General features: G+C 35.2%; 1 protein-coding gene across 1 annotated transcript in view; it reads left to right on the top strand.

The window, feature by feature from the left end:
• The window catches only part of LOC124969944 (phospholipid-transporting ATPase ABCA3-like), an 87,392-nt gene that overhangs the window by 9,789 nt on the left and 58,390 nt on the right, over positions 1 to 19,213 (top strand). Inside the window, 3 exon segments of the mRNA XM_047532947.1 lie at positions 3,409 to 3,574; positions 5,911 to 6,170; positions 9,246 to 9,362. Of these exon segments, the coding sequence (XP_047388903.1) occupies positions 3,409 to 3,574; positions 5,911 to 6,170; positions 9,246 to 9,362 (543 nt within the window).

Raw genomic sequence — 19,213 nt, 5'->3', positions numbered from 1 at the left:
TATAACTTATTTCAGTCTTGATAGGTTTTGTATGTCTAGTAACTTATCCAATTTGTTGGCATATACTTGTTCATGGTCCCTTGTATTTAAGTGATACCAATTGTTAATTTCTCATTTTTTATCACTGATTTTGTCTTCTCTCTCCTAGCTAAAACTTTGTCAGGTGTGGATCATTTCAATGTTGTACAATCTTACTTTTGTCTCTTCTCTGATCTTGTACTAATTTGGGGTTTGATTTGTTCATTCTTTTCTAGTTTGTTGGTGTTCTATAGTTTTTAGCATATAAATTCTGTTCATGTTCTGCTAGTTCATATCCAGGTAGTTTTTTTTTAACTGATGATAAATTATATTTCCTCCTTCTTAGCTTTTTTTGGTGTCTGTTTCCAATTAACATATAATTTAGTTTTTCTTATTTTTGAACTCTTAAAAAATAGGCATCTTTAGGTAGTCACTTTTAAACTTAAACTGAAATTTCTAACATTCATTCATGTTGTTAAATATAGCTATAACTTATCCTTTTCATGATTGTAATAATCTGTTTATTAAGATATAGCACTATCACTAGCCATTCTTCTGTCAGTATCAAAGTATCAAAGATATATTCAGTTTGGGGTTCTTCTAATGTGTCAAAATTGTCTTAGTAATGTCTTCTACTGTACTTCTAAATGTGTGATAGTTTCTCTTGAATATCTGTACCCAGAAATGCAATTATAGCTCATAAGGTGTGGAAGTATTGAACTCCTGTTGTTACCAAATATCTTACTCAACTAGGTATAATATGTAACTTTGGCCTTAATTTGAATTTTCCTACTTACTAATGAGGTTGAGCATCTTTTAAATGAGTTTTCTATCATTTTTTATGTCTTAAGAACTATTTTTTATGTTTATTTAGGTGTTGATAGACCTTTATTCATTTACATGTGGTGCTGAGAATCAAATCCAGTGCTTCACACATGCAAGGCAAGCGCTCTACCACTGAGCCACAACCCCAGCCCAAGAACTTATTCAGGAGTTAATGAGATATTTGTATTTTCTTTCAAAATTTTTTAAAGTTGTGCTTTTGACATTTAATTCCTTATTTAATCTGGAAGTAATCTTTATTATTATTTATTTGCATTGTTACATTTCTAATGCTCTTTATCTTTCATGTGTATTTGACTTTCCATCTGATGTCATTTCCCTTAATCTGAAAAGCTTCTCTTAGCATTTCTTGAAGTATAGATCTTCTAGTAATCAATTTCCTTAGCTTTAGTTTATCTGAAAATGTCATTTTTGAAGGATATTTTCACTTAATAAAGAATTCTGGGTTGACTTTCTTTCCAGGACTGTAAAGATGTTCCACCATTATTGTCAGACCTTCACTGTTTCATATGAGAAATCAGAAGTCATATACAATGTATATTTTTCTCTCTGGTTGCTTTAAATTTTTTTTATTCTATTTTTTAGCAGTTTGACTTGAATATCTAGATGTGCCTCTTTGGACTTTTGTTATTGTGGTAAGAACCCTTAACTCAAGATTACCTTCTTGTTAAGAAGGTACCTTTTTACGTATTATTGACTGTAGGCACAATGTTGTACAGTAGATACACAGAATTTTTTCATTTTGGAGATCTGAAACTTAAACCTATTAAATGATGACTCCCCATTTCCCCTTTACCCCAGAACCTGGAAGTTACCTTCCATTCTTTCTTCTGTAAGTTGAACTATTTTAGGTACCTAAGTGTAATAGTGAAGGATTTATCCTTCTCTGACTAGATTATTTCACTTACCATAATGTTCTCTAGATTCATCCTTGTCGTCATAGTGAGATTTTCTTATTTAAGGCTAAATAATATTCCACTGTGTATGTAAATACCACAATTTCCTGCTTCGTTCATCTGTGGATGTGTTTTGAATAGAAGAGAATGAGACTTCCAGTTTGTCATCACTGAGTATAATGCTGACCTTGGGGTTTTTTTGTTTGTTTGTTTGTTTGTGGCTTTTTATCATGTTAAGGTAAATTCCTTCTATACCTACTGGTAGTTTTTGTCATGGTAACAGTGTTGAATTTAATCAAATTATTTTCTCCATCTATTGCGGGCTGGAGTTGTAGCTCAGTGGAAGAGCACTTACATGTGTGAGGCACTGGGTTCAGTTCTCAGCACCACACATAAATAAAGGTCCATTTAGTGAAATGATTAATTTTTGTCCTTCATTCTGTTAATGGGTTATATCACATTAAATTACTTGTGTGTGTTGCATCCCAGAGATAAATATCACTTGGTCATGGAGTACAATCTTTTTAATGGGCTGTCGAGTCCAGTTTTTAATACACCTCATATGCTACATAACTACATTTCAGTAAACTGTGAACACATGTATGACAGTACATATCATGTGGCTTAGGTGTATAGTAATTGATAACATCTATAAGAGCTTATACTATTATAAGTAGACCTTTGGCTATAAACTCACTGAATCATTTTACAATAGACTATATCTTATATAATACTTAAATCAGATCACCTTGATGGCCAATAACCAAAGTACTGTGTACAGGTCAGCCAGGTCTGTTATTATCCCAGGGACCATGCCCAAGTCTGAGGTTTAGTGCTGATTCTAACAGGAAACAGAAACACATTTCAAGAGAAATAACTTGGTCAGAGATTACCAAGGTGGTTCACCTCAAGCTTCTTCCAGATCCACTAATCCAGCTTTATGGGAGAAAATAGAAAGTAAAGTTCCTGAAGTTTCTTTGATGGGGTATATAGGTCCCAGTCCATACCCAAGAATCTAGATCCCAAGAGTGAGTCCAGAAATGACAGAAGGAAGAAGTTACCAAGTGCCAAGCAAGAAGGCCCAAGTGCCAGCCATGTGAAAAGAAACAGAAGAAAAATAAGAAAGAAAAAAGAAACGTATTTGTATATATCATCCTTTTGAATTGGCATGGTGACTGCCCACTGTCACATGAGTGTCTCAGATCTCCCTAGTGCACACAAATAGTCCCCCTGGGTGATGGACCCTCTTGTCCTTGATTCTGATTCATCTTTGGGGGAAGGATCAAGATAGAGAAGATTTGTACTACTCTCAGATACCATGGAAATAACTCCTGTTTTTAATCAAGTATGTTTGTTATGAAAAGATATAAAAGGGCAAATAGATGCACGTACAAGTATTGTGGAACTTTAAAAATATCAGCTACTTTGATGGATTTTAAGAGAATAGGACATTTGGTTATATATCTTATGGATATCTGCTGTGGGTTAAGTGCTTAACAAGTTTCCTGGCATCGTAAACCCTCACCAACATTTGATACTGAGGGTAGAACTTTGTTTTATAATCATGTAGCATTGCCCTCCAAACTTTAATTGTTTTTTGCTTAACTTTAGTATCTCACAGAAATGATTTTCTTCCTATATTATCTCATAGGTTAGGTACCACTTGCGTTTCAGTTATTTATTGAGAAATACCTCACGATCTACAAGACTTTTGGTGATTCCAAAGGAGGATCATGGCTGGTGCACGGATCGTCTTTTTCCAGTTTACCTCTCACAAGGGCCCAGGAACCCCTTGGAGCCCGATGGAGGTGTTCCTGGTGAGTAGACTTGAGTTAGTTTAAACAACTTTTTCTTGTTTCATTACTTCTTTTCCAAGCCACAAAGAAGTCTCTCTTTAATTAATTTTGGAAATGTTAGTTTATTGATATGAATTTAGATTGGTTGTTATACATACACACACACACACACACACACACACACACACTCAAAGTTAGAAACAGGATCCAAGAAGAAAATTATTTGCTTCTAGAAGATAGCCATTCTGAGAACTAGTAAAATATTCTGGATATATTCAAGACATTGTAGCTTATATTGATTTGGTGGGTGAAATCAAAGGTTCTGATTTCTGAATTGGATCATATTACTACCTTTATATAAATCCTTTCCAAAAGCCACATCACCTACTGCATCTAGCTGGAAGAAATAAATTGTTCCGTCTCATAAACTATTAGTGATTTGCAAATATTATTAAACTCTTCAAAGTGTAGCTAATATTAAACTATGAAACCAAGGTGCCCTTCAACAGATGAATGAAGAAGGAAAATGTGGTATATGCACATAGTGGAATATTACTCAGCCAAAAAGAGAAAATGAATTTTATGGCATTTGCTGATAAATGGATGGAACTTGAGAATATCATGCTAAATTAAATAAACCAATCCCCAAAAACCAAAGGCCAAATATTCTCTTTGATATGCAAATGCTAACTCATATTAAGAAGGTGGTGGGTAGGGAAGAATAGAAGTACTTTGGATTAGACAAAGGGGAATGAAGGGAAAGGAGGGGGGATAAGAATAGGAAAGACAGCAGACTGAATGGACTTTACTTTCCTATGGTCATGTGAGTACTTGACCAATGTAATTCCACATTATGTACAACCAGAAGAATGGGAAGTTTTATTCCATATATGTGTAATATGTCAAAATACATTCTACTGTCAAGTATAACTAAAAAGAACAAATGTTTTTAAATAAGAAAATCTTAAAATTTTTTCTCTATAAAATCATATTAAGTTCATAACATATAAAATGTAATACATGTAATATATTTCACAGTAGCACCATAAAGAATGGAACTGGAAGGAAGCTGTGTTAATATTAAGAATGAAAAGTAGATTTCTGTTTGAATCCACTTGAGGAAATGAAGAGACAAATATAACAAACATAGTGTATACAGTAAATATAAAAATAAACTTGCTGGACACAGCACACAAGGTCAAGGTCAGCCTGGCCAACTTAGCAAGACCCTGTCTCAAAAAATAGGACTGGGGTGTAGCTCTAAGAGTGTCACAGGATTCAATTCCCAGTATCACTAAATAAATAAATAAATAAATAAATAAACTTTATTTTGTGCTCTCCCCTTTCTTAGCTTAAGAGACAAGATTATATAAAGCAATAATTATAAAAATGTTTTGTTAGGTTTGTAACATAATATGTATAACAATGATAGCATAGAAATGGAGAGGGAATGGAGCTATAGACAAGTATCTATATCACTAGAATAAATTAGTATAAATCTGAATTCAATTTTGAAAAGATGTATATCATAAGCCTTAGAGCAATCATTAATAAAATAAAATAACAGTTTAAAAAAAACAAAAGCCTTGTCCTAGGAAGAGTAACAGATAAGAGAAATGAAGACAGGTTACTAGGAACATACTATTTTTTCTGGGTATGGAAAAGAAAAGCTATTTTATTATTTTTTCATGGTTGTCTCTGTTTCCACCAGAACTCAGACTAAAATTATTAGAATCTACTCTCCATTTAAAATCTGGTTTCGTTCTGAAAATTCATTGTAATTTTCTTACAGAAAACTGTAAACCCAATACATTCTTGGATTCATGTAATGATAAAGACAAGTTTAAAATCTCTACTAAAGAAAATGGGCCCAAAGAGATCTCTTTTTTTTACAATTAGCAATGATAATAGGCTTTACAGAGACTGTTTTCCTTGTTACTTCTTACTCCTCAACAGAAGAAACAATTTTTAGGGAAGCTTGTAATTTTAAGAAAGAGGTTTCAAAAATGCTAATATAGATTAATATTTGTAATTATGCTCTAGTAAAATAGTAAGTCATTTTAGCTGAAGTTTGGAAGTTCTGCCATCATTAATATTTTCCTTCATGTGTTCAGTGAGCACTTAAATAAAAATTGCATGGAGAAATTCATGGATTGGGAAGTAGATGTAGTTAACTAGAATCATTAAGAAGTTCAAAGCCCAGTTTTAGGCATTACAGGGACGAGGGTGACTGACAGTGAAAGGGATAGCAATACCTCACTATACTAATTGTTCAGTGTTTGAAAACACTGGTCTACTTATATTGCCAGTTGCTTTACACCTGTGTATGTCACTTACTATGTATGCTTCACATTCAGGATATATCAGAGAAGGATTCCTGGCTGTACAACATGCTGTGGACAAAGCCATCATGAAGTATCATGCAAAAGAAGCATCCGCAGAAATTGTTAAACACACGACTGTTTTTATAAAACGATTTCCATTTCCAGCATTCCTTGATGACAACTTTCTTACATACCTCAGTCAGATATGGCCCCCAATGATCTTATTTATCTTCTCATTAACTGTACTCACAATACTCCATACCATTGTTCAGGAAAAGGAAACAAAATTAAAGGTAACTCCTAATTTTTATTTAAATTTAAAACATCTGCAAGGAGAAATCTCCAGTTTGGTGCTGCTTAGCATTATCTATTACTAACATCAGTTAGGTATTAGTAGGACAACAGTAAAGGCAATTCAACCTGTTACAGGTCCTACTATAACTATCTTAATCCAGCTCTTCTCCTGGAACCTTCATTATTTGAATTTATGTAATGCTGATTTTTTATTGGTAAATGTTATTCCTATATTGAATTCATTTTCACATATTTTAAATTGGTTTACTTGACCTATGGACCATCTAAAATTCCTATTAATAACAGCATTGTGTCATTCCTTAAATTGTTACTTGAGCTGTACAAGTTCTTGTGCTCTGTTTCTTTTTTTATAAATATTTTTAGTTGTAGATGGACACAATACCTTTATTTTATTCATTTATTTTTATGTGGTGCTGAGGATTGAACCCAGTGCCTCACACGTTAGGCAAGTGCTCTACCACTGAGCTACAACCCCAGCCCATGTGCTGTTCCTTTAGAAAGCTTCGTCATGAGGTGATTTTAGTGTAAGAATATGTTTTAATAGATGGAGACTCAGGAATAAATAGAATCAGTTTTAAATGCTGGCATTGCCACCTAACTTTTAATGCTGTATGAACATCAAGTTAATTAACTTGCTACAATAGTTTTATATCTTTTAGGTATATTTAAATTTTGTGAGTTTGTGATATGTCTTCTTCCCAGATCCAGAATTCCCATGTAGACAGTCCTGAACAAGAAGGAGAAAACTAATGTTAATTAAAGAACCAGATTCTCCAGCTTTTTGCTTGAATAGAGAATTTAGTAGAGTCATAGAATTTATTCTATCTTTAGGTGCAAGGGGAGAAGGAAGATATTTTAAAGCTCCTCTTTAACAGAGGATGGCTGTTCCAGGGTTGTGAGAAATGAAGGAATTATGGGGTACTCAAACATTTGAAAGAAGGTGAATTTGACAAAAGTACAGAGGCAAGAAAATAGCCACATAAGATTACAAGGAGGTGTAAAGCATGACTTTGTAGTACAGGTTAAGGATATTAAATTTTTTCTAAGACGTATGGGATACTACTAAAAGGTTTTTGAGTAAGGAAATGGCATTAAATTTACATTTTTAAATGTCATTCAAGAATTGAAAAGTGGCAAAAATGGGAATAGTAAGCTATTCAGATAATCCAGATAGGAGAAGATGATGGTGACGTTAAACTGGGTGGGAACAGATTGAAAGGTATTTTAAAAACCAAAAGAATTTGGTAATTGGATATGGAATAAAAAGGATGAAAGACATTCAGAATGACTCACAAACTGGGTAATTGGCTAAAATCTATTTCAGGATTTGGTATAGGAGTCCATATTTACCTTAATCATTTGATTTGTCACCTTTTGAACTTCTCATTCCTCACTGAAAAATTGAAAACATTTTTCAATCTTTTCATGGCAGTCTCCCTATTTTTTTCTAATTAGTTGTACATGACAGTAGAAATGCATTTATACATATTGATGGGTCCCTACTTTTTGTGATCATTTTAATTGCCACCAGACCATAAAAGGAAATTATTGAATTATAGATTCTGTAGACGAATGCAGTCATGTTTAATTTCCAATATGTTCCCCAAGAAGATAAACTTGGTGGAACATTTTTTACTAGATCCTGTCTTCCTAGAACAGTGTGACCATGACTTTGGCATCTCTTTTCTGAGTCACATGTATTGTTTTTTCACTTCTTTTCAAGTTAAAATTGCATACAAAATAGTGTATGTCCATATGTAGTTTATAATGATAGTTATACAGAACATATTATCAGTACCTTTGAAGAATTTTATGTAATTGTCTTGCTTTTCTTCATGATTTTACCAGATGTATCTCCAAATATTATATTACTTAATTTTATGAATGTTATTATATTTCAATTATATATATTATTCTATTTTCTCTTTTCATTTAATGTTGGATGCATTATTTCATTCTTTTTTTCTCTTGCATAATACTCCAGTATATTAATACACCACAAATTATTTACCCATTCTACATTTGAGAATAGTTGAATTTCTCCTATTTTTTCCACTAGGAAAGCAATGATGCTGGGGTTTTTGTGTTGTTGTTTTTCATTAACCATTAATTCCTCTTTTTTATTAATACAATGTAAATGAGCAAAGATAAGCATTCATGCTACAGTTCAAAATTAATGCACATTAACATAACAGTTTAAGTACAATGTTTAACCTTCCTTTATTCCAAAGGAAGCATCTCTCTTTAACTCAACTAGCAGTGTTTTCTCTCAGTTATCAATGTTACTGATTGTCACAGTAGGTCATTTGATCCTGCTTTATTGTAACTGGACACTCCAGATGTATTGATTTATATGTTTCTGCGTTTAGTCGCTATTATACCTTCCATGGGCTTCCCTTCTCTCTAAGTGGCCTTCTTTTAAGCATTTTGTACTAATTGAAAATTGTAATAAAAGTAAACTCTTTAGCCACATAGTATCATATTTCTTATGGTATCATATTTACTTAGAAATGCAGCGGTTATGTCTGATTTTCCACAGGTAGAATATGAATAAGATGTGCTGGACAAATATAAATGGAATCCTTAGCAAAAGCTGGTGGTGAGGGCTCATAGGAAAGAAAACAGAAAAAGTGGAAATTTCTCCCTTAGAAATTGTTAACAGTTTATCATGCAGTTGTTGCTTACATAATACTTAATTTGGTATACAATTTAATAGTTGCATTTAGGAATGGAGAGAAATTTATATTTAGAAAAAAGGGCTTTTTCTGTTTTTATAATGTTCAGAGATGATTCTAATAGTAATTGTTGAACAAACTAAGATAGTTGTGATTTGAGATTTCATTTGGTTAAAACCCATGAACAGTTCTACCTCAAATGTAATTGCTTGTGGTTTTCTGTGTATGTGTTGTAAATCTGTGTTTATGTGTATGTGTACAAAGCAACATTTATTCTAGTAAATACAATAAAATAATTAAAAAAAAAAGATCCAGAGAAGATTTGGGTCATGTATTTATATGGGTTTGCTGTTAACCTCTCAATTCTGTCTCCCACAGGATTACCTTCTAATAATGGGACTGACACGCTGGCAGGTCTGGGGTGCTGATTTTGTCACATTCTTCTTGACACTTTTGATTACCATCAGTTTGATGACTTTGTTCCTATTCATTAAGGCAAGTAGACGCTGAGGAACATTTACTCTGTTAAAGTTCTTAAGTTTAGATAGTTGCTTGATATTGCATGAGTGATACCAAGGCATTTGAGTTAATGAAAGCAGTTTGACCACATAGGCATGCTCTGTTCAGCAAGGACCTTTGTTTCTAGAAATGGCATATTCACAGAATTAATGCATTCTGCTTCATTTTAGCCTTTACCTTGTGATAATGCATCATAGACATTCTACATAAACAGAAACTCTTTTTGTTTCTTCAGATTCTATGTATTCCTGACATGCCTTAAAATACAACCCTTCCAGCGACTTTGCCTCTGCAGTTCTTGGTTACTTCCTCTCCTGTTGTATTGATGTTTATGGAGTACCCCCTTGTAATGTCAGAATACTTCCTTTGATTATAATTGCTGATCTTTTGAAAATTTTTATTAAATATTTTAAATATTCTAAAATAACAGATGACCTTGAATTATAGCCCAGAATCAGTACAGGTTAACTATTTGCTTTACTTGGTACAGAATTATTTTTAACAGAAAACATTAGTTATAGCAAAAACCCCACTTTTCTCTTCCCTTTCTCTGCTCTCTCCCCCCAAAAAAGTCTTTGAATACATATGTATTATATCCATACACTTTTGTTACATTTGTATGATTCCATAAACAATATACAGCATTGCTTTTGTGTCATTGCTTTTGTATGTCTTTAACTTATATAAATGCCATTGAACATTAAATTTATAATTTGCCACCAGATATTTTTCATTCAACATTATAACATTTTATTCTCACGTTTTTACATATAGATTTGGTTAGCTTTGATCATTTTAACTGCTGTACAATATCCCATTGTGTGAACGAATTTACAGTTGATTTCACCATTCCTAAAAAAATTTTTTAAAAAACCCTCACTTGATGGAATCATTACCAGAAGAATAAAATAGAAAAGAATTAATGAATTTGTAGGTAGATAAATGGAAGAAAAGATGGGGGTGGGGAATAGCAGCCCCAGGGACCTGTAGGGAAGTAACAAATGATCTAAAATCTTTATGATGGAAGATCGAGAAGAGAAAAAAAAAATGAGGTACATAAAAATATTTGGAAACTTTCAAAACTTGACAAAATTATAAACTTACACTTTCAAGAAACTCATGGAATTTCAAGCAGGATAAACCAAAAAAAATCACTCCCAAAAACATAAGCTTTGGAAAAAAAAAATTTTGAAAGCAGAGAAAGGAAAATGATGCATTACTTACAGCACAATTTCACTAAACTTTATAATACAAATGATGGGAGCCAGAAGGAAATGACAATAATTTTTTCAGTGTTTTTTTAAAAAAAAAATCTGTGGCTAGGCATGGTTAGGAGGCTGAGGCAGGAGGATCATAAGTTCAAAGCCAGGCTCACCAACTTAGTGAGGCCGTAAGCAACTTAGCAAGACCCTGTCTCAAAAAAAAAAAAAAAAAATTTTTTTTTAAAAAAAGGGCTGGGAATGTGGCTCATATTTTTTTTCTTTTTTTTTCTTTTTTTTCAATTTATTGTAAACAAATGGGATATATGTTTTTTCTGTTTTTACATGGAGTAACAGCATACCATTTGCATAATCATACATTTACATAAAGTAATGATGGTTGATTCATTCCGTTAATTTTTTCCTTCCCCCCACCCCTCCCACCTCTCTTTTTCCTCTATACAGTCCCTCCTTCCTCCATTCTTGACCCCTCCCATCCACCATTATGTGTCATCATCCGCTTATCAGTGAGATCATTCGTCTTTTGGATTTTTGAGATTGGCTTATCTCACTTAACATGATACTCTCCAATTTCATCCATTTGCCTGCAAATGCCATAATGTTATTATTCTTTAGAGCTGAGTAATATTCCATTGTATATGTATACCACAGTTTCTTTATCCATTCATCAATTGAAGGGCATCTAGGTTGGTTTCAGAGTCTGGCTATTGTGAATTGAGCAGCTATGAACATTGATGTGGCCGTATCTCTGTAGTATGTGATTTTAAGTCCTTCGGGTATAGACCGAGGAGTGGGATAGCTGGGTCAAATGGTGGTTCCATTCCAAGTTTTCTAAGGAATCTCCACACTGCTTTCCAGAGTGGCTGGACTAATTTGCATCCCCACCAGGAATGTATGGGTGTACCTTTTTCCCCACATCCTCTCCAACACCTATTGCTGCTTGTATTCTTGATAATCGCCATTCTAATTGGGGTGAGATGGAATCTTAGTGTAGTTTTGAATTGCATTTCTCTTATTACTAAAGACGGTGAACATTTTTTCATATGTTTGTTGATTGCTTGTAGATCTTCTTCTGTGAAGTGTCTGCTCATATCCTTAGCCCATTTGTTGATTGGGTTATTTGTATTCTTCTTGTAGAGTTTTTTGAGTTCTTTATATATTCTGGAAATTAGTGCTCTATCTGAAGTATGAGTGGCAAAGATATTGTCCCACTCTGTAGGCTCTCTGTTCGCATTGCTGATAGTTTCCTTTGCTGAGAGAAAGCTGTTTAGTTTGAATCTGTCCCAGTTATTGATTCTTGCTTTTATTTCTTCTGCTATGGGAGTCCTGTTAAGGAATTCCTAAGCCAACAAGATGAAGATTTGGACCTACTTTTTCTTCTATAAGATGCAGGGTCTCTGGTCTGATTTCAAGGTCCTTGATCCATTGTGAGTTGATTTTTGTGCAGGGTGAGAGATAGGGGTTTAGTTTCATTCTGTTGCATATGGATTTCCAGTTTTCCCAGCACCATTTGTTGAAGAGGCTATCTTTTCTCCATTGCATATTTTTGGCACCTTTGTCTAGTATTAGAAAATTGTATTGACTTGGGTTTGTGTCCGTGTCCTCTATTCTGTACCATTGATCTACCTGTCTATTTTGGTGCCAATACCATGCCGCTTTATGTTACTATTGCTTTGTAGTATAGTTGAAGATCTGGTATTGCGATACCCCCTGTTTCATTCTTCCTGCTAAGTAAGGATTGCTTTAGCTCTTCTGGGTTTCTTATTCTTCCAGATGAATTTCATGATTGCTTGCTCTATTTCTGTAAGGTATGTCATTGGGATTTTAATTGGAATTGCATTGAATCTATATAGCACTTTTGGTAGTATGGCCATTTTGACAATATTAATTCTGCCTATCCAAGAACATGGGAGATCTTTCCATCTTCTAAGGTCTTCCTTAATTTCTTTCTTCAATGTTTTGTAGTTTTCATTGTAGAGATCTTTTACCTCTTTGGTTAGATTGATTCCCAAGTATTTTATTTTTTTTGAGGCTGTCACAAATGGAGTTGTTTTCCTCATTTCCCTTTCAGCTGTTTCGTCGCTTGCGTCTAAAAATGCTTTAGATTTATGTGTGTTGATTTTATAGCCTGCTATTTTGCTGAATTCATTGATGAGGTCTAGAAGTTTTCTGGAGGAGGTTTTTGAATCCTCTAAATATAGAATCATGTCATCCACAAATAGTGACAGCTTAAGTTCCTCTTTTCCTATTCATATCCCTTTAATTTCTTTGGTCTGCCTAATTGCTCTGGCTAGAGTTTCTAGGACAATGTTGAATAGAAGTGGTGAAAGAGGACATCCCTGTCTTATTCTAGTTTTTAAAGGGAATGGTTTCAGTTTTTCTCCATTAAGAATGATGTTGGCGGTGGGCTTAGCATAAATAGCCTTTACAATGTTCAGGTATGTTCCTACTATCCCTGTTCTTTCTAGTGTTTTGAGCATGAAGGGGTGTTGTATTTTGTCAAACGCTTTTTCTGCGTCAATTGAAATAACCATGTGATTCTGATCCTTAAGTCTATTGACATGATGGATTACGTTTATTGAATTACGGATGTTGAACCATCCTTGCATTCCAGGGATGAACCCCACTTGATTGTGGTGCACAATTTTCTTAATATGTTTTTGGATACAGTTTGCCAATATTTTGTTAAGGATCTTTGCATCTATATTCATCAAGGATATTAGTCTAAAATTTTCTTTCCTTGATGTGTCTTTTCCTGGTTTGGGTATGAGGGTGATATTAGCTTCATAGAAATGAGTTTGGTAGTGCACCCTCCTTTTCTATTTCCTGGAATACTTTGAGAAGTATTAGAATGAGTTCTTCTTTGAAGGTCTTGTAGAACCCGGCTGAGAATTCGTCTGGTCCTGGGCTTTTCTTGGATGGTAGATTTTTAATGACTTCTTCTATTTCATTGCTTGATATTGATCTGTTTAAATTGTGTATGTCCTCCTGGTTCAGTTTGGGAGGAGCAGATGTCTCTAGAAATTTGTCAATGTCTTCAGTCGTTTCTATTTTGTTGGAACACAGATTTTCAAAGTAGCTTCTCATTATGTTCTGTATCTCAGTGGTGTCTCGTGATATTTCCTTTTGCATTATGTATTTCAGTAATTTGAGTCTTCTCTCTCCTTCTCTTTGTTAGTGTAGCTAAGAGTTTGTCTATTTTGTTTACTTTCTCAAAGAACCAACTTTTAGTTTTGTCAATTTTTTGAATAGTTTCTTTTGTTTCAATTTGATTGATTTCAGCTTTGATTTTAATTATTTCCTGTCTTCTACTACTTTTGCTGTTATTCTGTTCTTCTTTTTCTAGGGCTTTGAGCTATAGTGTTAGGTCATTTAGTTGTTGACTTTTCATTCTTTTCTGGAATGTGCTCCATGCAATGAATTTTCCTCTTAGTACTATTTTCATAGTGTTCCAGAGTTTTTGATATGTTGTATCATTGTTCTCATTGACCTCTAAGAATTTTTTTATCTCCTCCCTGATGTTTTTTGTTATACATGTTTCATTCAATAGCATATTATTTAGTCTCCGATGTTGAAGTAATTTCTCTTTTTTATTTTGTCATTGATTTCTACTCTCAGTCCATTATGATCTGATAGAACACAAGGCAGTATCTCTATTTTTTTGCATTTTCTAAGGGCTGCTTTGTGGCATAACATATGGTCTATTTTTGAGAAGGTTCCATGTGCTGCTGAGAAGAAAATGAATCTGTTTGTTGATGGATGCAATAGTCTATATATGTCTATTAAGTCTAGGTTATTGATTGTGTTATTGAGTTCTATGGTTTCTTCAGTTGGATTTTGTTTGGAAGATCTATCTAGTGGTGACAGCGGTGCATTGAAGTCACCCAGAATTATTGTGTTGTGGTCTGTGTGATTCCTGAAATCGAGAAGGATTTGTTTGATGTACAGGGATGCTCCATTGTTTGAGGCATAAATATTTATGATCGTTATATCTTCCTGATTTATGGTTCCCTTAAGCAGTATGAAATGTCCTTCTTTATCCCTTCTGACTAACTTTGGCTTGAAGTCCACTTTATCTGATATAAGGATGGAAACCCCCACTTTTTTACTGAGTCCATGTGCATGGTAGGTTTTTTCCCATCCTTTCACCTTTAATCTGTGGATGTCTTTTTCTATGAGATGAGTCTCTTGCAGGCAGCATATTGTTGGGTCTTTCTTTTTAATCCATTCTGCCAGTCTATGTCTTTTGATTGATGAGTTTAGGCCATTAACGTTCAGGGTTATTATTGAGATATGATTTGTATTCCCAATCATTTGGCTTATTTTTGGTTTTTAAGTTAGCTTGGTTTCTCCTTTGAGTGGTTTTTCTCTAAGGTAGTTCCTCCCTTTGCTGACCTCCATTGTTGTTTTTCATTTCCTTCTCATGGAATATTTTGTTGAGAACATTTTTTAGTGCAGTCTTTCTATTTGTAAATTCTTTTAACTTTTGTTTATCATGGAAGGATTTTATTTCATCTTCAAATCTGAAGGTTAGTTTTGCTGGGTATAGGATTCTTGGTTGGCAACCATGTTCTTTCAGAGCTTGAAATATGTTGACTGCTGTCCATATTGGTCTGCCCCTATATGTAATCTGATGCTTTTCTCTCGCGGCCTTCAAAATCCTACCTTTGTTTTGAATGTTAGGCATTTTCATTTTAATGTGCCTTGGTGTGGATCTGTTGTGATTCTGTGCATTTGGTGTTTTGTAAGCCTCTTGATTTTCCATTTCATTCTTCAGGTTTGGAAAATTTTCTGATATTATTTCATTGAATAGGTTGTTCATTCCTTTGGTTTGTATCTCTGTGCCTTCCTCAATCCCAATAATTCTTAAATTTGGTCTTTTCATGATGTCCCATAGTTCTTGGAGATTCTGTTCATGATTTCTTACCATCTTCTTGGTTTGGGCAACTTTATTTTCAAGATTAATTATTTTGTCTTCATTGTCTGAGCTTCTGTCTACCAAGTGGTCTAGTCTTTTGGTGATGCTTTCCATTGAGTTTTTTATTTGGTTTATTGTCTCCTTCATTTCAAGGATTTCCGTTTGGTTTTTTTTTTTGAGAATCTCTATCTCTTTGTTGAAATGATCTTTTGCTTCCTGCAGGTGCTCTTTCAGCTTATTGGTATTATCATTCATTGCCTGCATTTGCTCTCTTATCTCATCCTTTGCTTCGCGAATCATCTTAATCATGTATAATCTGAAGTCCTTTTCTGAAATTTCTTCTAACATATTGTCATTGGATTCTATTAATATGGAATCTAGATTTGTTTGGATCATTTTCTTCCCTTGTTTTTTCATGTTGTTCATGTATCTTCCCCACTAGCAGTGCGGATCTAGGGTGTTGCATATTTCCCCCTGTAGGCTTATAGTGGCCCTATAGGTTTCCAAAACCCTTTCTTTAAGGGGAGATCAATATTAACAGTGCCCAAATCAGACACTATGCAATCCTAGACCAAATAGTTCCTATGGGGACAATAACAAAATTATCATAGTAAACAAAATGAGTTCAAATATTATCTTCACTAAAACAAACAGGTTTGCAATAAGGTCTGCAGTTTCTAATGGAGGACAAAGAGGATGCAGAGGGATGTAGAATGTGGCTGTTAATGGGATAAGAAAAGAATATACAGAAGTTCTAGAAAATAGAAAGTGTGAGAGTGTAATCAAAAGAAATTTGATGTTAGAATGCAAAAAAGGGAGAAAGAGACTCTGAGGGAACAGGTAAACGAAGGAAAAGAGAGCAAGAAAAGTAAAGAAATAAAAACTTATACGTTTTCAGTAAGGAGAAAAAAGAAAATCTACAGTATAACAGTCATATAGTAATGAAACCTCCCAGTGTTCAGTAGCCTGATGCATGAGAGGTACCTGACAATGAGCTTCAAGCCTCCAGCAGGCATCACAGGATGGGATTTGCCCCACCCAAAGATCGGAGCTCCGGCTTCCAGGATTATCCAAGATGGCCGCTCTGGCTTCGAAATGTGTTGGCAAATGGGGAGCTGCAGCTCAGGGGTGGACGTGGTCAGCTGGAGGTCCTGGAGACGGGATACGGTTGGTCAGGCAGGAGTCCTAGAGGTCCAGTGTGTTTGGTGTGGTTGTGGGATCCTGGAGGCCGGGTGCAATCAGTCAGTCTGGGGTCCCGGTGATAGGGCACAGTCAGTTGGTCTGGGGGTCCTGGAGGCAGGGAGCAGTCAGTCGATGTGAGGACCCCAGAGGCAGGGAGTGATCTATCGGGCTGAGGGCTCCTGGAGACGGGGCTCAGTCAGTCCAGCCAGTGGTCCTATGGGGTCTGGCTGTTGTCTCAAAATGGCGGCAGCCGCGTGTAATCTAACCGGCAGGTACTGTAACAGTGAACTTTCAGGCAACAGCAGGCAGCTGGTGCTCCACTGGCGGTCGGCGATCAGTTTGCTGACTCTTGTCGGAGGATTGGGAGGTGAACCTCGTGCGTTGGCTGATGGATAGGTGTAAGGCAGGCGATGGACAGGCGAGAGGCAGGCAAATGGCAGATGATAGGCGCCTGACAGTGAGCAATCTGCACTCAAAAAACGCGTCGATATGCTGGCAGACTGCAGGTCATCACAGCAGACAAATGGGGTAAACACCAGGGGATCGATAAGCAGCAAAAACTGCCTCACCGAGAAACAGATATCCTCTGCTTGAAACCGGAGTTATGGAGCAACTAGGAAGGCCGCCTCCCTCCAGTACGCCATCTTGGATCTCCCACAATGACTCTTTACCCACAACACCTACTGCTCACTGTGCCTGAGGCTCCTGGAGTTGCCTAATTCATACCCAAGAAAGGACAGATAGGCTGAGATCCTTGTTAGTCCCAGTGGATTTCACAGGCCACCCGGCTCTGGGGTCTCAGCCTCCTTTGAGAAATGGACCCAATTTCTGTCCAGAGGGCTAAGGGCAGGATGCTGGGAAGCAGGTCGTATTCTTCACCAAAGGACTATGTGTGGCTCATATTAAGCACCCCCCTGAGTTCAATCCCTGTGCCAAACTATAATTAATTAACTAATTAATTAATTAATTTAGAGATCTGTGAACCCAGAAATCTATATCTAGCAAAAAATATTCCATAGGAACAAAGATGAAATAAAAACATCAATTAAAAGTAAACTAAAAGAAATCTTTCCCAGGAGGCCTGCTCTAAAATAATTGCTTAAGGAAGAATATAGACAAGAGGGAAACAGAAACAGAATGAAGGATTTCTAGTTTAATACCTAGGTCCTTGATCCCCTTTGAGCTGAGTTTTTTGTAGGGTAAGAGAGAGGGTTAAATTTCATTCTACTTCATATGGATTTCCAGTTTTCCCAGCACCATTTGGCAAAGAAGCTATCTTTTCCCCAATGTATGTTTATGGGTCCTTTGTCTACTAGGGATTGTTTCTGTGTCTTCTATTTTGTTTCATTGGTCATCTTAGCTGTTTTGGTGTCAATACCATGCTGTTTTTGTTACTATAGCTCTATAGTATAATTTATGTCTGGTATTGCGATGTCTCCTGCTTCATGGAATTTTGTCACTAAGTACTGCTTTGGCTATTCTGGGCCTCTTATTTTTCCAAATGAATTTCATGTCTGCTTTTTCTGTTTCCATAAAGAATGTCATTGGAATTTTGATGGGAATCACATTGAATCTGTATAGCACTTTTGGTAGTATGGTCATTTTGACAATATTAATTCTACCCCTCCAAGAACGCAGGAGGTCTTTCCATCTTCTAGGGTTGTCTTCAGTTTCTTTCTGAGTGTTTTGTAGTTTTCATTGTAGAGGTCTTTCACTTCTTTTGTTAGATTGATTTCAAAGTTTTTTTTCCTTGAGGCTGTTGTGAATGGGATGATTTCCTAATTTCTCTTTCAGCTGATTCGTCATTGTAGTATAGGAACACAGTTGATTTATGAGTGTATATTGCTACTTCACAGAATTCATTTATGAGTTCTAGAAGTTTTCTGGTGGAACTTTTGAGTCTTCTAAATCAGAATTATGTCATCAGCAAATAGTTTTAGCTCTTATTTTTTCCTATTCATATTCCTTTTTTCTTTTGTCTAATTGCTCTAGCTAGAGATATGAAGACTATGTTGAACAAAAGTAGTGAAAGTGGGCATCCCTGACGTGCTCCTTGTTTAGAGGGAATGCTTTCAGTTTTTCTCCATTTAGAATGATGTTAGCCCAGGTATTAGACCAGAAACCCTGCACATACTAGAAGAAAATATAGGCCCAATACTCCAACATATTGGCTCAGGAATTGACTTCCTAACAAGACTCCTAAAATGCCAGAAGTAAAATCAATTTATCAATAAATGGGATGGCATCAAACTAAAAAGCTTCTTCACAGTAAAGGAAACAATCAAGAACATGAAGAGAGATGCTACAAAATGGAAGGAAATCTCTGTCACCCACACCTCAGATAGAGCATTAATCTGCAGGATATATAAAGAACTCAAAAAATTTAACACCAACACCCCCCATATAAACCAATCAATAAATGGGCTAAGGAACTAAACAGACACTTCACAGAAGAAATACAAATGGTCAACAAACATATGAAAAATCTTCACCATCTCTAACAATTA

The sequence above is a fragment of the Sciurus carolinensis genome, chromosome 18 (genome assembly GCF_902686445.1).
Source record: "Sciurus carolinensis chromosome 18, mSciCar1.2, whole genome shotgun sequence".
Classification (NCBI taxonomy): Eukaryota; Metazoa; Chordata; class Mammalia; order Rodentia; family Sciuridae; genus Sciurus; species Sciurus carolinensis.
This window is presented reverse-complemented; position numbering and strand designations above follow the sequence as displayed.